Below are 16861 nucleotides of genomic sequence, written 5' to 3'. Positions count from 1 at the left end.
TACCCAATGTTAATGCTGATCCTTGTTGGGTTGCAATTGGTTCCAATTCATCAATATTCAAGGTATCCAGGGTCCCTCAGGTCCTTTGAAGGTGAGCGTCTTCCTGTGGGGATAAGAAAAGAACCCTGCCCCCGAACTATAGGTCTCTTACCATCAGTATGTTCACCATCCTTGTGCATGAATTGTTATTTTTCTTTTCCAAGGGGCTTCTCCTCTTCAAACCGAACCTTTATTAACTTTGATGGTATCCACGATTTTTCTTCTCCTGTGGAGACAAGAGCAAAACCCCTTCCCCAACGCAGCACATCCCCTGGCTTCCATTGTGAGGTTAGCACATCCTTGAAATAAACTGGTTGATTTAATTCAACAGACTTTTCCATTATCCAATGTCTTTCTGCAGCCGTTGTCCCCTTTTCATTAGCGTTGAGAAAATTCAAAGTTAGTAAAGCATTATGTAATCTATTTCTGGGGGTATTCTCCACCCCCTTTTGCTTGTTCAACATATCCTTTATCATCCTATTTGATCTTTCAATGACTGCTTGACCTGTAGGATTGTAGGGTATGCCTGTAACATGCTTAATATTGTAATAGGCAAAAAACCGTTTCATTTTTCTAGAGACATAAGCTGGACCATTATCCGTCTTTATTTGCGCAGGTATACCCATGATGGCCATGACTTCTAATAAGTGAGTGATTACTGAATCGGCCTTTTCTGAGCTTAAAGCAGTTGCCCATTGGAATCCTGAATAAGTGTCAATGGTATGGTGTACATATTTTAATTTTCCAAATTCTGCAAAATGGAACACATCCATCTGCCAGATTTTATTCCTTTTGGTGCCCTTTGGATTAGTCCCTGCAGGCAGTGGTGCTTGGTTATAGAAAGAGCAAGTAGGGCATTTCTTTACAATCTCCTTAGCTTGTTGCCATGTAATAGAAAACTCTTTCTTCAAGCCTTTGCTATTGACATGATGCTTTTCATGAAATTTGGAAGCCTGCAGCACACTACCAATCAATAACTGATCAATATCTGCATTGCCACGTGCTAAAGGACCTGGCAGACCCGTATGGGATCGGATGTGTGTTATATACATAGGGCAAAGTCTGTTCCTGATCATTTCTTGTACCTGGATAAACAATGAGGTTAGTTCAGTATCATCAGGTATGAATTCAGCAGTTTCAATATGTAAGATAACTCTTTCTGCATATTGTGAGTCAGTAATAATGTTAAGAGGTTCCTTAAAATCCCTTAGCACCATAAGAATGGCAAATAACTCTGCCTTTTGGACAGAATCGTAAGGACTTTGTTCCACCTTGCTCAAGTCTTCTGATTTGTAGCCTGCCTTCCCTGATTTATTAGCATCAGTATAAAACGTGCGGGCTCCAGTTATTGGAGCATCACGGACAATTCGAGGAAGAATCCAAGAAGTTCTCTTTATAAAGTTAAGCCTTTTGCTTTTTGGATAGTTGTTATTAATTTCTCCTAAAAAGTTAGCACAAGCTCTTTGCCATGGTTCATTATCTTCCCACAATTTTCGTATCTCATCAGCAGTGAAAGGCACTATGATTTCTGCTGGGTCTATGCCTGCTAGTTGACGAAGTCTCAATCTATTTACCATTGCCTTCTGCAATGCCTCAATCTCTTGCCCAGTATTATGTTTCAAGGCTTTCATAGAGGATTCAAGGGTATGAAGTTTGTCCAACACCGATAACGTCTCATCCTTGGACAGAATTTTCATGGCATGAATGGTGCCATCTTGTATTGAAATTCTGTCCAGCAATCTTTCATAGCTCTTTGATAAAGTCTTGTTAATACATTCAACGGTTCGAATCTTCTCAGATAATGTTTCAGTTTCTACCGACAGGGATTGTAACTTATGATTCAGATCCGCTGTTCCTGATTCCATACCTTGCATTTTCCTCTCAAGTGATAAAGCCATCTCAGAGAGAGATCTGTTATTCCTTTCCTCATGAAATTCAAACTTCTCCTCGAAAGTTCCAAATTTCTCAAGTAACAAAGCCATCTCAGAGGAAAGTCTATTATTCCTTTCCTCGAGAGCTGCAACCGTTTTTTCAAGCTGTTTATTAGTGTTTTCCAAACCAGTTATGTCCTTGTTTAGTTTTTTAGCTCCTGCCTGTAAGGACTCTATCTCCTTTTTATTTTCCAACCACGTTGTAATGAAACAAACAAAAATAAAGAAGATACCAAGCCCTGTAAATATCCAGCCAAAGGAAACCACATCTGTATCGCTCAAAAATTCAGTCATCGTGTAATTAAACAAATTATAGAATCCTTTAATAGTGATATTATCAGACATTTTCAATCTAAATGCTTGATTCCGATCAGATGAAAAATTACCTGTAATTACCGTTGTCTGCCACTAGACGGCGCAGTGCACCGAGTTTCACGTGTTTTGGGAAAACCAAAGATGGCGTCCCGCGCAGTAGCTGGGGAAGCGGCGGCGACCCGGCGCCCTGAGGTGGGGGGAGGGGGAGTGCGGCGGGGCGTGCGAGCGGTGCGGGGTGCGGAGCCGAGGGAAGCCGAGGGGGCGGATCGCGCGCGGGCGTGCGCGCGGCCGGTGGCTGTACCTGGCTACGGGGACGCACGCAGAGCGCCGGAGCGAGCCGCGGTTTCTGGTCCCGCTGCGTGGAGCGGCCCGTGAGGCCGGGCAAACAGCTCCTGGGCGGAGCAAAGCAGCAGGCCTGGCACAGTAAAGGATACTGCGTTGCTCCGAATGGAGGCGTGGGAATAATAATAATAAAAAAAAAATGCGTTCTCCGGCTCAATCAGCTGAATTAAAGTTGAGCCGGCTCCGCCCGCCTGTGTATTTTGAGCAGGAATCTGCCGACCGCAGCAGACTGTGAGGTACGGGTGGTTTCAGGTGGCTTGGCTGCCCGGGGTTTTGCCCCACGTTGGGAGCGCCAAATGTACCGGCAAACGTACCGGCAAATGCCGGCGGTACCGGCGGTTGTAGGGGTTAGGGAATAACCACGATAGTCCTTTTATAATTAATCAGTTTTAATACAAAGGGGGAATAAGGGAACTTACAGATCCAAGGGTCCAGTGGAGCAGAAGGTATGCAGGGGAGAACAAAACGGGGGTCCTTCCGGCGCCCTGATCCTATTTAAGGGGAATGCTACTCCGCTGGAGCAGCCACGCCCCTGAACGCAGGGATTGGGCCAGCTGCCCCAACAGGGAAAGGGAAAATGTGCTTATTTGGCCAGAACCCAGAGATAAAGAGAAGGGACAGGGGAAATATGCTTAGTGTTGGGCCCCTATCTAGGTTCAGTGTGTTTACAGCTCAGGCCTGAGTTCAGAGGGCCCTTGGGTCCTAGTGCTGTGGATTATGAGCAAAGAGGCAAGACACCAAGACTCTTCAGGAAAGCAGTTTTTGTTACTCCAGCAGTCTCAGTGAAATTCTTGCTTTAAAAAAGAAAAAAAAAGAAAGTGGGGCTGGAGAGATGGCTCAGCGGTTAAGAGCACTGACAGCTCTTCCAGAGGACCCGGGTTCAATTCCCAGCACCCACATGGCAGCTTACAACTGTCTGAAAATGCAGTTCCACGAGATCTGACACCTTCACACCAATGAACATAAAGTTAAATAAATCATTTTTAAAAATTTTTTAAAAAAAGAAAAGAAAGTGACAGCAGTACTTTTTATATGGTCTTTGAGTTCTTGTCTGCCATACATGGCAACTTATCATTTTGTTGGGTATTTTAAAACCTTACGGTGGGATTCTGAAGGTGGCCTAGATATGAGAGGAGGGGGGCCACTTAGGGAATGTAGCAAGATCTCATAAGCTTGGCAGAAACTAAACCACATGGTAGCCGCTCTGCCTTTCCTTCAAGTCTCTGGGAGCACTAAGCAAAGATGGGGGTGAAGAAAAGATGTAATCATTTTTTATATATATTTAAGGGCATTGCTCAGCCCAAGTGGCTGTCTTCTCTTTTTCTTTTCCATGGATTTCAGAGGCCCCTACCACACCACGGCAAAGGATTGCATTCAAGACACATGGTGAGAAATAGAGAAACCGTTTATAGAATTTTTAAGATTTATTTATGTTATTATTTTATATGTTTGTTTGTGCACCATGTTCGTGTCTAGTGCCCACTGAGGTCAGAAAAGGGTGTTGGATCTCCTGGTTTTGGCATTAACAGATGGTTGTGAGCCGCCACATTGGTGCTAGGAACTGAACTCAGATCCTTTGCAAGAGCAACAGGTATTCTTAGCCTCCGGGTCAACTCTCCTTCCCTCTTCTAGAGACAGTTTATTAAGAAAGAAAAAACAGATGGAGGGTGGTGGTATATACCTTTAATCAGCATTCAGGAGGCAGAGGCAGGAGGATCACCATGATCCAAGTCAGCCTCGTTTTCTACATAGAAAAGTTCCAGCACGTGGCTGATGAGCTCCATCTGCCGACTGTTCCCACACTGCTGCTTTACCTCGTCCATCCAGCTCTGCCAACTGTATTGCTGGTGCTGCCGATCTTCTCTGCTGAACCATGGGAACACCAGCAGCTCAAGTGTCGCCTGGGGACAAGCACAGGTGTCATTCTTCTGTTCCATCATCGTTACAAGCCTAGACATGATTCTGTGTCCTCCTAGGAGGTGCTGTGTGGTCTCCCCATGGCTGAACTCAAGTGGATGCAGGTGGCAGGAAGTGCAGTTCATGTAGCTGTAGCCACTGTACTGTATACTTCTCCAAAGAGTGATAGCCCTGAGCACCGGCCAGAAGCTGCACCTTCAACAAGTGGCCTCTCTGCTGGAAGGAACCACGTTCCTCGCTGTGGGTCACCTAACTTCAGGGTAGCTCCAATAATCTTCTGAAAGAAACCTGCTCACGTCGTCGGTCCCATGCTGTCAGCCTCCAGATGCCTAGCTTGTATCTCTCCAGGGCTCTGCACCTCACACAACACATCAAAGACTTGCAAATGTCCTTCTTTATATCTCTGAGCTCCAGGCAAGTGGGAGTTCATGTAGATGTTAAAAGGAAAAACAAATTTGTTGACAGGGTTTTACTGTGTCACCCTGGGTTGCCTGAAACTCCACTCACAGAATAGGCTGGCCTCAAGGTCACAGAGACCTATTTGTATCTGCCTCCCAAGTGTCGAGATTAAAGGTGAGTGTCATTATGTCCAGCTTAAAGAAAATACTCCTTATGGTAGTTGCTAAGGTGATGTTAAAAACTGTAATTGGGGCTGGAAAGCTGGCTCTGTAATCTAGAGCGCTTGCTGCACAATCATGAGGACCAGAATTTGGATCCCAGCACCCATGTAACAAATCAGGCATCCTGCAAGCACCTGTAACTCCAGCCTGGAGGGATCTGACACTTTCGCCTGTGCTCTGAATGCACACACACATATGCATTTGCACACGTGTGCACACACAAATAAGTCTTTTTTTAAGATATAATTGAGACCATGCTGATAGGTCAGTGGGGGTTGTGCTTCTAGGTGCCAGAACCACAACAGCAGGGCCTTGCAGTCGGAAAGCAGTCAGGCTCCACCCCAAAAACAATCTGGGAGCCTACCGGAACAGGGCAGTTGGTGACTGGAGAGGAACCAAGAGGAGACTTCTGGTGAAGGGGACCCTAGCCTAGCCCACCTAACAGGTTCCCGCTGGAGGTCCGCCAGGTGTGCACACAGCACCTTGTTCTGGGGAATAAGGAGCTGGTCACAGAACGGTGCCACTGAGTGTTCAGCGTGGGGATTCCCACTAAACTGCTGTGGCAGGGCTCTTACTAAAGCTTGATTTTTAAGGCTGAGCACAGACAGAGACTACAATCTAGCCAAGCAGAGAATCTTCATGCAGCTCATGGCCAGACCCCTAAATCTAGAATAGCAGCTCTGTCATTACTGGATAAAAACAAAAAAATCATGATTCCACGTAGGTCTCTATCAAAGGGCCTGAACAAGCAGGGGATGGTATGCCTGCCTCTAGTCCCAGCACTTTGGGAGGCCCAAGCAGAAAGGTCCAGAGTTCAAAGGCATCCTCATCTATATAGAAAGATCAAGCCAACCTCTCAGAAAGAAAGGATGGGTAGGGGCTAAACATGCATCCCCTGGCTAGGATGAGGGCTCAGGCCCTGATCTTGAACTTCAAGGCCTTCCTGTCTACGTCAGATCCTGTAAGGCCCTGGATCACTGGTGGCCTGGCCTGTGTTGGAACACCCACCTTAGCATTAACCACCCCCTTAACTACCATGAGTAATATTTCCTGACTGAGGTCCAGGCAGACCCCCATTAATGTCTTCCCGCCCTCAGTTCCCCTCAGGCTGCAGGCTTCCTGATTTACCCTCCCAGCGGCTGGAATGCGTGCCCCTGGAAGATCACAGCTTCCTCTTCCCTGGGTCTGAGGGTGACCTAGCAACCCCTGCCAGCCTAGGGGAGGACATCAGAGAAATCGGAACAGGACAACACTGACTGGGGGCGACACCCACAGGGTCGGGGGTTACATTCCTCAGGCCTCACATCAATTTGTCCCTAGCCAGAACGAGAGGAATGGGCTTCCACCCATGCAGGGAGGGCAGGAAGGGCAAGTAAGAAATCTAGCCAACCCCCCACTGCCCTGCTCTAGCTACAGTCACTCAGAATACCTCAGAGAGCTCCCTCCAGGCCTGCTCTGGCAGCCATGGTCCGCGCCATGTATCTTACTCCAGTGAAACTAAATGGAACTTGGTGCTGAGGTGTGTTGGTGATGGCCGCAGCCTCTGCCCAGGAACCTTTCAGGACTCTGTCTCAACCCCAGCTCCATATCCAGAAACCTCCACAAGACTGGCACCCAGACTGCTGCCCCGATTCCATGAGGAAGGTACAATGGACAGGTCCCTGAAAGCTCCAGGGAACTGAGGGGCCTATCTGGGCCTCAGAGCCCAGCTGTGACTGGTGTCATCACCAACAGCTCTTAGGCCCAGGTCCTGTTGCCATCAGGAGGGGTGGGAGAAATGGAAAATTGGCCAGGTGGGGTTCCCAGGTCCCCCTTCCCAGGATGGAGGTAGTTTCCTGTTTTTCTCTCCTTGGGCTTCCTCCCTTCCCAGAGGAAGAAGTGAACTGCCCTATTCTAGGGGTGTCTCTGAACATGCCCCTCTCCACCCTGGCCCTCCATGAACTCTCATGAGCAGCAGCCAGTTGGCTGAGGCTATGGAAACGGATGGACAGGAGACAAAGGCAGCTCCCAATTGATCCTGTGCCAGCAAGGCATGGCTGCCATACAGTGCAGATTGAGGGTGGGCCTTCCAGCCAGGCCACAGGCCTGCTCAGGGGCCAACAGGTGAGGAGGGAGGAGGGTAGCCAGGGGTATTGGTCAGGAATGTCCTGTGAGGCCTGTGCTTATCCTAGGGAGGTGGAGAATCTAAGGCATGAAGTTAAGTGGCTAGTAAGCGCTAGGTTAGTAGTTAGGTGACTTCAGCCTCAGGAAATTAAAGAGAGTTGAGCATCTTAGACTTCATGCCCAGCTTGAGGTTCAGAGCTCACACGTGTTGTGTAGCTGTTTCCTCAAAGTAGGACATGACAATGCTATCTTGAACCAGAGCAACTGTGACCACCCAGTCACTCATGAGATCAAGTCACTAATGTTCCCTTATGGATGGAGCAAGGAGACTCTTGGGGCTCACAGGGTTTTCAAGAGCTCCTCACTTGGTCCACTCCTTCCCAAGGTTATACAGGAGCTGGAAGGATCCTGGGAAGTTCAAGGAGAAGACTCTTCAATAGCCTAGCTACTTGCAAGTCATCCAGGGGATTCTCCCATGGGGCAGATTTTTCATGAGCCATCCACATTGCACCTAGGACTCTCCAGTGTAAATGTCCATGAATTGCCCAGGTGACTTCCTGGCAATACAGTTGCCTATGGGGTTACCCATGTTCCTAAAAAGGCCCTAGTAAACTCACTGTTTCACTAAGCTGGACTTGAAGACCATCCCCCATTCTCTAGTTGGTTGCTACCCTCTCCATCTAAGGTCACACATGTGATTGTGGTGATGTCCATGTTGTCAAGGAGCTCGTCTTAGAGGCAGGATTTGTGGATGGCATGGAGGTCGAGACTTAACCAGCACAATTCCAGGGACAGCCAGGGACACTCTATGAGGGTGGAACAACAGTACCTAAGTCATTACTGTCAAGGGTCTCTCCTTCCATGGACATAGAACATTCAGCTGGGCAAGTACCTCTTGGTATGGGAAAAATCATATGTTGACATCCTAAACTCCATGAACTCAGAATGTGGTTGCATTTGGAGAGATGGCCTCAAAAATTATTAAGGGCCAGGCAGTAGTGGCCTTTAATCTCAACACTTGGGAAGCAGAGGCAGGCGGATCTCTGTGAGGTCCAGGACAGCCAAGGCTACACAAAGAAACCCTGTTTTGAAAAGAAAAACAAAAAGAAATTATTAAGGAACTGGGTGTGGTGGTACACACTGGGAAACTAAGGCAGGAGGCTCAAGAGTTTGAGGGTAGCCTGAGCTACAGCGAAACCCTGCCTCAAAAAGTTTCACCCACCAAAGATGTGCGTAAGGTAAATGAGGTTACACGGGTGGCCCTAATCCAGCCATTGTGGGGATACAGTGGGAAGATGATGTCTATAAGCCAAGAAGAGGGGCCTCAGGAGCAGCCATTCCTACACCAACTCTGCTCCTCAGCTTGCAGCACCCACGTCTGTGGGAGACCACAATTCTATGCACAAGGCACCCATTATGGAGCAATCATAAAGGGAGGTGGAGCAAACTGACCCACCTGCAAATAGAGTTTGTGTACCTCCAGGCAAGGCTCTTAGCTGGGCGTCTCCAGAGAAACAGACTCCACAGGCACTGTGGTTACCTACTGCTTACTGGGTTTCCTATCTAGCTGAGTAAACTGAAGTTCCCCCAAGCAGAAGCTAGGCTACCTCCAGATCCTCCACAGTGGAAACTCTATGTGTCTACTAGGCTTTCGGGAGTCTTTAAATGTGACAGAGCCCATTTCTTGGCTTGAGTGCACTTAACCCAGGGAACTGGGGCTCCAGAAATTCTATAACCACCTAAGTCATTCTGAGCTAGTGGTTCCTAGGTTCATTGTCTCAAAACTGATCACAATAAACAAGTAAATAAATAATCTCGAGAACAGCAGAAGGACAATCAAAGCCTTGTTGAAGTAGAGAAGCAGCTCCTTACAAGGAAGGGAACTCAGAAGGGAGCTTCCAGTTGACCTGGATTTGGCCGGGCCATTCCTCATGCCTACTGCTTGAGTCTCCTTGACTCGGGCCTCCATGTAAACCAGGGACCAGATTGAGAGGTTTCTGTCTAGCTGAATTGGATAGATGTGGGAACTTTGTTTAAGTGGGAGATAAGGCAGACACGTAAGGGCTCAGGAAAAGCCCACCAGGAGGATTTGAGGGAAGAACAGGAAGTGAGGAGAGGAAGAGCATGTGGTCAACCATCTTTGAAAACCACTCCCAAGCTAACTTAAAGAGAAGGAACTTGGTTACAGAGGCACTGTGCTCCCAAGGCCCAGTCCAGTATTCATGGAAAGAAGGGCTTTGGAGCTAAATTTTCAGCTTTTAATTAATTTCAAATGAATTTGTGTGTGTGTGTGTGTGTGTGTGTGTGTGTTTTCTGGATTCAGCTTCCGCATTCACTGTCCCCACAGCCTTGGTAAATCTGCTGCTCTCCTTGGGAACCTCACATAGAGCTCACTGAGAAACTGGCTTTGCCTGTCTGTAAAGGTTTTTCTTCTCAGGGGCCTCTTTCCTCTGTCTAAAAAGGAAACTGCCTAACTCTGTCTCTCTCATCAGGCTAGAGACCGGGGCCTAGATACCTGGCCAGCTCTTAGGCTGTAATTTACAATTGTTCACATACTCAGTCGAAAAAGTGCAGAGAAGGGCCTGAATGCTCCAACACTAAAAAGCACTAAAAAACAATAACACTTCAGAGACAGACACACCAGTAGCTGTCTCCGACGGTTACACGCTCTAGACGCCTACCCAGTTATCAGATGCTACAGTTATCCGTGTCAGTTAAGAATGATTAAAAATGATGTCTTGGGTGTGTCTGGGAGAGTGTTTCTCTGTGAGGTAAATGGCATTTGAATCAGTAGACTGAGAAAAACCGGGTAGGGCTTGTCCAATCCGGTGAAGGTCTAACTAGAACAAACAGGCAGAAGGAGAGTTGAGAGCTGACTTGGTTAACAGGCATATTTAACTCTATGCTCCGCCCCCAGCATAGAGTCCCTGTCCCCACTCTATGATGACACCCCAACAGCACAGCTCCAAATTCGCAATGGCTTGGGACAGGGATTCTTTCTCAGCAGAGATGTTATCAGCTGGACTCCACTGGACCCCACCAGACCCCACTTGGAGACGCTGCTTTGGGTTGGATTTACTTTCCTTCCTGAGGCTCCACTCCCAGCGTGGCCTGTGATTTCCCAGGGACAAAGCTCACTCACCTTGGAGCAGAAGCTAACCCAGAGGTGAAGTTCAGCTGAAGCTCAGCCTAGACTAGTCAGAGTTTCCTGAAACAGGGTTCTCCTGGTTGTCAGGTGCACCTGGGCTAAGATTCAGCTGAGGACTAGTGGGGTTCACCTGAAGGCAGGGTTCACCGGGAGTGGGGCTAAGCTGGAGTAAGGGCTCTCTTGAGACTTGGGACCAGGTATGTGGGCTCCAGAAGAAAAGAGACTCAGCCTGCTCTGACTCCAGTCACGCTGAGGTGAGGCTGAGGCTGAGCTGAGCTGGACAGGGGCTCCGGGAAGGGATGTGCAGCTGGGAAGTGCAGAGCTGTCCTGGCCCTCACAGGAGGCAGCTGGTCACCTGGAGTCTGCTCTGAGAGGGCTCCAAAGGCAACACCACCGTCCTGGCCAGCACTACGCACCTCCAACACAAGATGGACCACCTCTGTGCCCGGAGCTGCAGGCCGACCTTCTGCCTGACTGTTCTTTGTTTCTGACATCTGTATGCTCCAACAAGCCCCACACTCGACTCTGGCATGCTGCCTGGCACCAAGTGGCACCATCATAGTTCTGATGACCTCCAGGGTTTGGTTTCCAGCTTTATTCCCAAGCCTGTCCCTGAGGAGGGGTCTTCTCTCCCAACCTCCCTGCAACTAAGCTGTCTCCCCACAATGAACTGCAGTAAATGCATTTCCGAATGCTCAGACACAGACCCACCACACACGGTTGCACACACACTGGGTGCACTGTGACCAGTGTGCAATGTGGACTCAGACACATAAGCACACATACACGCTTGGATATAAACAAAAGTTAGTTTTATTTTACTTCATTTGTTCCAGAAGTTGGCTTTAAAACAGGGAGGAGGGCACAAAAGATGGGTCTAGGCTCCCCAGAGCTCTAATTTTCCAGCATGGCCAAAAACACAGCTCTGGACCACAGCCTTATGGATCTAAGCAGCAAGACATGACAGAACTTCCAGGATGTCCTAGAAACGGCCCATGCCTGGCTACCTCAGCTCAGGGAGAGGAGGCTGTACTCAGCCCAGGTCTCCTTCAGGTCTTACTTAGTTGCCTCAAGCAGGGAGCCAAGAGCCAGGAGAAGACCGAAGCCACCTACTTGTCCCTGACCTGAGAGTTCTCTGACTTTCTCAGGGCCGAGGGGGCTGTAGAGGAACCCACCTGCTGCTGCAGTGAAGATAAACACAGTCCCCAAAAGGTTCTTGCCAGTTACTTGTATTCTACGCGGAAGCTGCGGGAGAGCCTAGAAGAAAGCGCTGGCAGGCCCAGCAGAGGGGTCATCCTGTTTAATAGACTGGAGGGGCAGTCAGTTACTGGGATACAGCTCGCCCCGCCCCCAAGGAGCCACAGACAAGTCCCTGATGACTCCTCTTCCCATCCTGCAGGGAGGTACCTGAGCCAGCGCCTCTTAGGGGTCTTCAGCTTCCTCTTCTAAATACCCCTAAGGGGATCTGTCAGTGGCCACTGGTTGAGGACAAAGATTTCCATTGAACCCTCATGCTAGGCCCTCCCTGAGCTCTCCCCAGTGTCCTCAGATCCACACAGTGGCCTTGCCATCCCTACTGCCTGTACTGCCCTTCTCAGAGCCCGCCCTGGGCTTAGTGACCAGTTGTTCCTGAGCCCCGGGTCGTCCCTGTTCCCCAACAGTGCCCCCCGACGTGGCACTACCGGTTCCGGAAGCTGGGCCACCCGCCCTGGGTGCCCCCCGAGAGGTTGCATTGAGCCCTGAACATGGCGGGCTGTCCCGATCTGCGGCCACCGCCGCGGCCGCCCCATCGCGCAGTGCCTGCAGGGCCAGGTTAGCCAAATTCTGGTCGTGCGCGCGCGCCCGCTCAGCCGCGCGCACCACCAGGCTGTATTCGGGAGGGCAAGCCAGGCCGGCGGCCGCAGACGGGAAAGCGCAGGGAGGCGGGCGCTGCACGGGGCCAGGACCCGGTGCTGAGGTTCCCCGACGACCGCGTACGGCGTCCTGCGCACTGCCGAGGCCCAGGTGCGCCATCTCACAGAGGTTGAGCAGCAGGCATAGGCAGCTAACCACATACATGACCAGCAGGAAGACCGTCTTCTCGGTTGGCCGCGACACGAAGCAGTCCACCACGTGCGGGCAAGGCTGGCGGCTGCAGGCAAAGAAGGGCGGCACCTCGAAGCCGTACAGCAGGTACTGGCCCACCAGAAAGGCCACCTCGAAGGCCGCCCTTACGACTAGCTGGGCCACGTACACACGCATCAAGCCCTCCCTCTGGATGCGCCGTCGCCCATCGTGCTGCCCGGCCGGTCCGGGAGTGACGACCGTTTTGCTATCACCTCCACCCCCCTTGGCAGCCACATCTTCTGTGCGCTCCTCCTCCGTGTCTTCCCCCGGGCCCTCGGGCGCCCCCGGCTCCTCGTCCTCCTCGTCCTCCAGCGCCAGCATTGGCTCCGCCTCGCCCAGATCGGTGGTATCCGGCCAGCCAGGAGGCGGCGGTGGCAGCTGAGCCCGGGGCAAGCGCCGAGGGCCGGGGCGACGACGGAGGGCGCGTCTGCGCTCCTGCTCCGAGGCGCGCGCCAGGCGGTGGACTGCATAGCCCAGGTACATGACAGAAGGGGTGGAGATGACCACGATTTGGAAGACCCAGAAGCGCACGTGTGACAGGGGCGCGAAGGCATCGTAGCAAACATTGTCACAGCCCGGCTGCCGTGTGTTGCAGGTGAACTTGGATTGCTCATCCGAATAGATGGACTCACCACCCACAGCCGTTAGCACAATTCGGAAGACCACTAGCACAGTGAGCCACACTTTGCCCACGAAGGTGGAATGATTGTGGATCTCCTCCAGCAGCCGCGTCAGGAAGCTCCAGCTCATGTTGGTCATGGGAGCGAGCAGGTGGGACCTACAGACAAGTATGATTGGTGGTCATCAGGGGGCAACTGGGAACTGAGGGATGGGGCGGCAGAGTTGAGGTGCTGGCAGGCTGGTCCAACAATTGGGTTCTACTTACATACCCCAGATGACCTTGAGCTCATTACTTTGCAGAAAAGCTCTTCCTCGTCTGCATCCTCACCTTATGTGCTAAGGATGGAGACAAAACATCTCCCACTGACAACTGCTCCAGCCCTTCCTCTGTCTTCTCTTTCCCAAAGCTCCAGAAGAAAGTTCCAACTTGTGGGACGTGCACCTCTGTCCCAGGACCCTAGAGCCATAGAGCCTGTGTGCTGCCTTTATTGGCAGAGGGGGAAAACAGGGCAGTGCCAGCCCAGCTCAGCCCCAGATCGGATGCCACTCTCTTAGGGCTTACCTGAAGCCTGCAAGCCACTCAGACCCTCACAACTTCTGCTACTCCCCAGCTCTTGTGGTCAGAACAGCCCCCCCATAGTCCTGAGGCTCCATCATCCCCTAACCATACACACCTTTTGGGCCCCAGCCCTCCCCAATAGTTTAGCTTCCAACCCTCCAGCAGCCTCAATCTTTCTCCTTCCACAACCTGCAAGCAGTTCTGGAAGTCCCTTCTATAAAGGACCCTCATCCTCCCCAAGCCCCCTGCTGGTCCTGCAGCACTTAGCCAGCCAACTACCACACCCACTGCTCAGAGACCAGCCAGGGCTCTCCAGCCCCAGTCCTAAACCCCTGGACAGTCCCAGATCTGTCCAGGCAGGACCATGTCTGGTGAGGCTACAGACTGACACACAGCCACACTTGGGAACCTGTGAGCCTCAGGGATGGCAACATCCTGACCAACTCAGTCTAGAACAGATATGTGACAGAGAAGGGCTCTGTGGTTCACTGATGCCCACCCTCCCTCCTCACAGCTACCACAGAGTTAGTACCTGCTCCTGGGAAACTTTGGGGCAGGAGTCCCCCAAGCATTCAGCACTGACACTCCAGACTCCCTCCCCCGCCTACGAGGTAGCAGCAGCAGGCATGGACCACCATTAGGAGTGGCAGCTCCAGGCCTCTTTATGTAGCTAGGGCCTCTCCCCTCAGGGCAGGAAGAGGGGGCAGCCAACAGGACAACAGGGGTTCCTGAGGAAATGCCCCCACATCCTCACATCTGTGAATTCCCTCTTGGGACTACATGTATGCAATCAGAGACACACACGCACGTGCATACACGCATGCACACATGTGTGTGTTATATATTCAAACATTCACATGCACATACAACATACAGTTACCCTCATATGCACACAGGTGCACATCCATAGACACTGTGTATACCCATATGCATACACATGCATTTATACACAAATGTATACACAAATATGTGTACACTCATGAATATATGCACACACATGCTGGCACACACATATTCATATATACCAACACTCATATACACTTATTTACCAACATGCAAAGAATCAAGACATAGAAGAGCTCAAGCACACATGATCCCTTACACATGCACACTCCCATGTCAAGAATAAACACATCCACACAAGCACATTCACAGGCTGCTACACCTTCAGGGGCCACTCCTTCTACTTCTCTGCCTCAGACATGGACACATAGTTGGGCTACCTGGTGCCTTCTCAAGAATGGATTCAACTCTCTTACCTCAACTGCAATCTTGGCCCCTACTTGAAACCTCAATCATAGGAGCCTAAGGCTCACCAGCAGGATCTGGAACTAGGAGTTCCCGAGTGGAGCTGCTTAACAGTGTGTAGTATTTAACTGTGGTAAAGCCTTGCTTGGCAGCTTGCCATTTCTCTGGTATACCTACTCCTGTCATTGTAAGATGTGTACAGGCAACAAAAGAGACACCGTAGCTTAGCCCTGGGCTGACTTTGGCCTGGACAGACAGTGGAACTTTGCTTTGGAATGACCTATCACTCGGTGCATGCATGCAATCACAGCCATCACTCTCAGGCACCACACTAAGTGCTATGGTTGAAGAGCTGACCTGGAAATACCAGGACTCTGGGCTCGGGCCATGGGGCGGGGGGGATTCCAAACTTGAACCTCTAGCCTGTAACTTTCCTGCCTAGCCCTGGCACTGGAACACAGCAGGCACCTCAAACTACAGAGGGTCAGACCCATATGTCAATCTCTCCTCCAATGTGACCTCTCCACCCTTGGATTACTTTATCTGAGTTGCACATCTTCGTTTATCAGTAAACCCTGAACCTTCCACACTTGCCACCTGCACCAGGTGGCCACTGTCTCTCTAGTCCCAGCTGCTTCACTCTTCCTTATAAACCTGGCTCCATGCCCACTGAGTACCCTAGAATGCACACTGACCAGATTATCCCTGCTGTCCTTCAATGGCTTTGGAGCCTGTCCTGAAACTCGCCCTGTAGACCAGGCTGGCCTGGAACTCACTGACATCTGCCTGCCTCTGCCTCCCGAGTGCTGGGATTAAATGCATGCACAATGGCTTTTTTGTTTTTATTTATTTATTTTTAGTTTTTCAAGACAGGGTTTCTCTGTAGCTTTGAAGCCTGTACTGGAACTCACTCTTGTAGACCAGGCTGGCCTCAAATTCAGAGATTCACCAACCTCTGCCTCCCCATTGCTGGGATTAAAGGCGTGCTCCACCACAGCCCAGCCTAGATTTATTTATTATGTATACAGTGTTCTGCCTGCATGTGTGCCTGCAAGCCAGAAGAGGGCACCAGATCTCATTATGGATGGTTGTGATCCACCATATAAGGTTGCTGGAAGAGTAGTCAGTGCTCTTAACTGCTGAGCCATCTCGCCAGCCCTCAATGGCTTTTTTTTAAAAGACAAGGTTTCATGTGGCACAGACTCCTTATTCATTGACTTGTAAGAGTTAAGATGACCTTGAACTCTTCATCCTCCTCTATTTGCCTGCCACGTGTTGGGATTTTTAGGCGTGTACAATGCTCAGCTCCTTCAGTAATTTCTGGCTAGGGCACATATCAGGGTCTCACTTAGCCACTGTGCTAAGTGCCCTGCCCTTTCTTCAGCTGGCTCCTGCTATACTCTCTGCTATGCTAGTGCCCATACCTGCTGCCTTTCCCTGATTGTACAAACACAATCACCTGGCCATACAAGTTTTATAAACACACACACACATTTCCACCTATGCACACTCATTACTCCAGTCTGCCTATCAGAGGTTTCCCAATCACTATTGGGGTTAATTTTCTGATATATCTATGTGCTGGGGACTCCAGGATGCATTTTGTTTAGCTTGGTAAAGGCCGGCTCTCACAGCAAATACTTACAGATACACCATGAAAAGCTGCGGTGTGTGTGTGTTCTGGCTGGTCCTCTGAAGGGCCCTGACTGCAGAAACACCGGAGTAAAAGCACTTTCTTAGATGGGTATGATCATGCTGCCTATAATTCTAGTACTGGGAGGCATAGGTAGAAAGATCAGGATTTCAAGGTTACCCTCCACTACATTGGTGAGTTTGATGCCAGCCTGTACTACACTGAAACCCTTTCTCAAACCCCAGTCATAAAATAAACAAAGAACGTATCTAGGTCCCA

At 50.2% G+C, this 16861-nt stretch overlaps 1 protein-coding gene across 1 annotated transcript; it reads right to left on the bottom strand.

Moving 5' to 3' along the window:
- Window positions 1–11960: 11960 nt before the first annotated feature.
- Gjc2 (gap junction protein gamma 2) lies at window positions 11961–14321 on the bottom strand. The gene is made up of 2 exons (XM_038329010.1): window positions 14234–14321; window positions 11961–13299 (listed from the first exon to the last, which is right to left on the bottom strand). Exon 2 carries the CDS (start codon window positions 13278–13280, stop codon window positions 11961–11963), a length of 1320 nt encoding a protein of 439 aa, XP_038184938.1. The 5' UTR covers window positions 13281–13299; window positions 14234–14321.
- Between the last annotated feature and the right edge of the window lie 2540 nt (window positions 14322–16861).

The sequence above is a fragment of the Arvicola amphibius genome, chromosome 4 (genome assembly GCF_903992535.2).
Source record: "Arvicola amphibius chromosome 4, mArvAmp1.2, whole genome shotgun sequence".
Classification (NCBI taxonomy): Eukaryota; Metazoa; Chordata; class Mammalia; order Rodentia; family Cricetidae; genus Arvicola; species Arvicola amphibius.
Note: the sequence above shows the minus strand (reverse complement) of the source record. Positions and strands in the feature narration are given on the sequence as shown.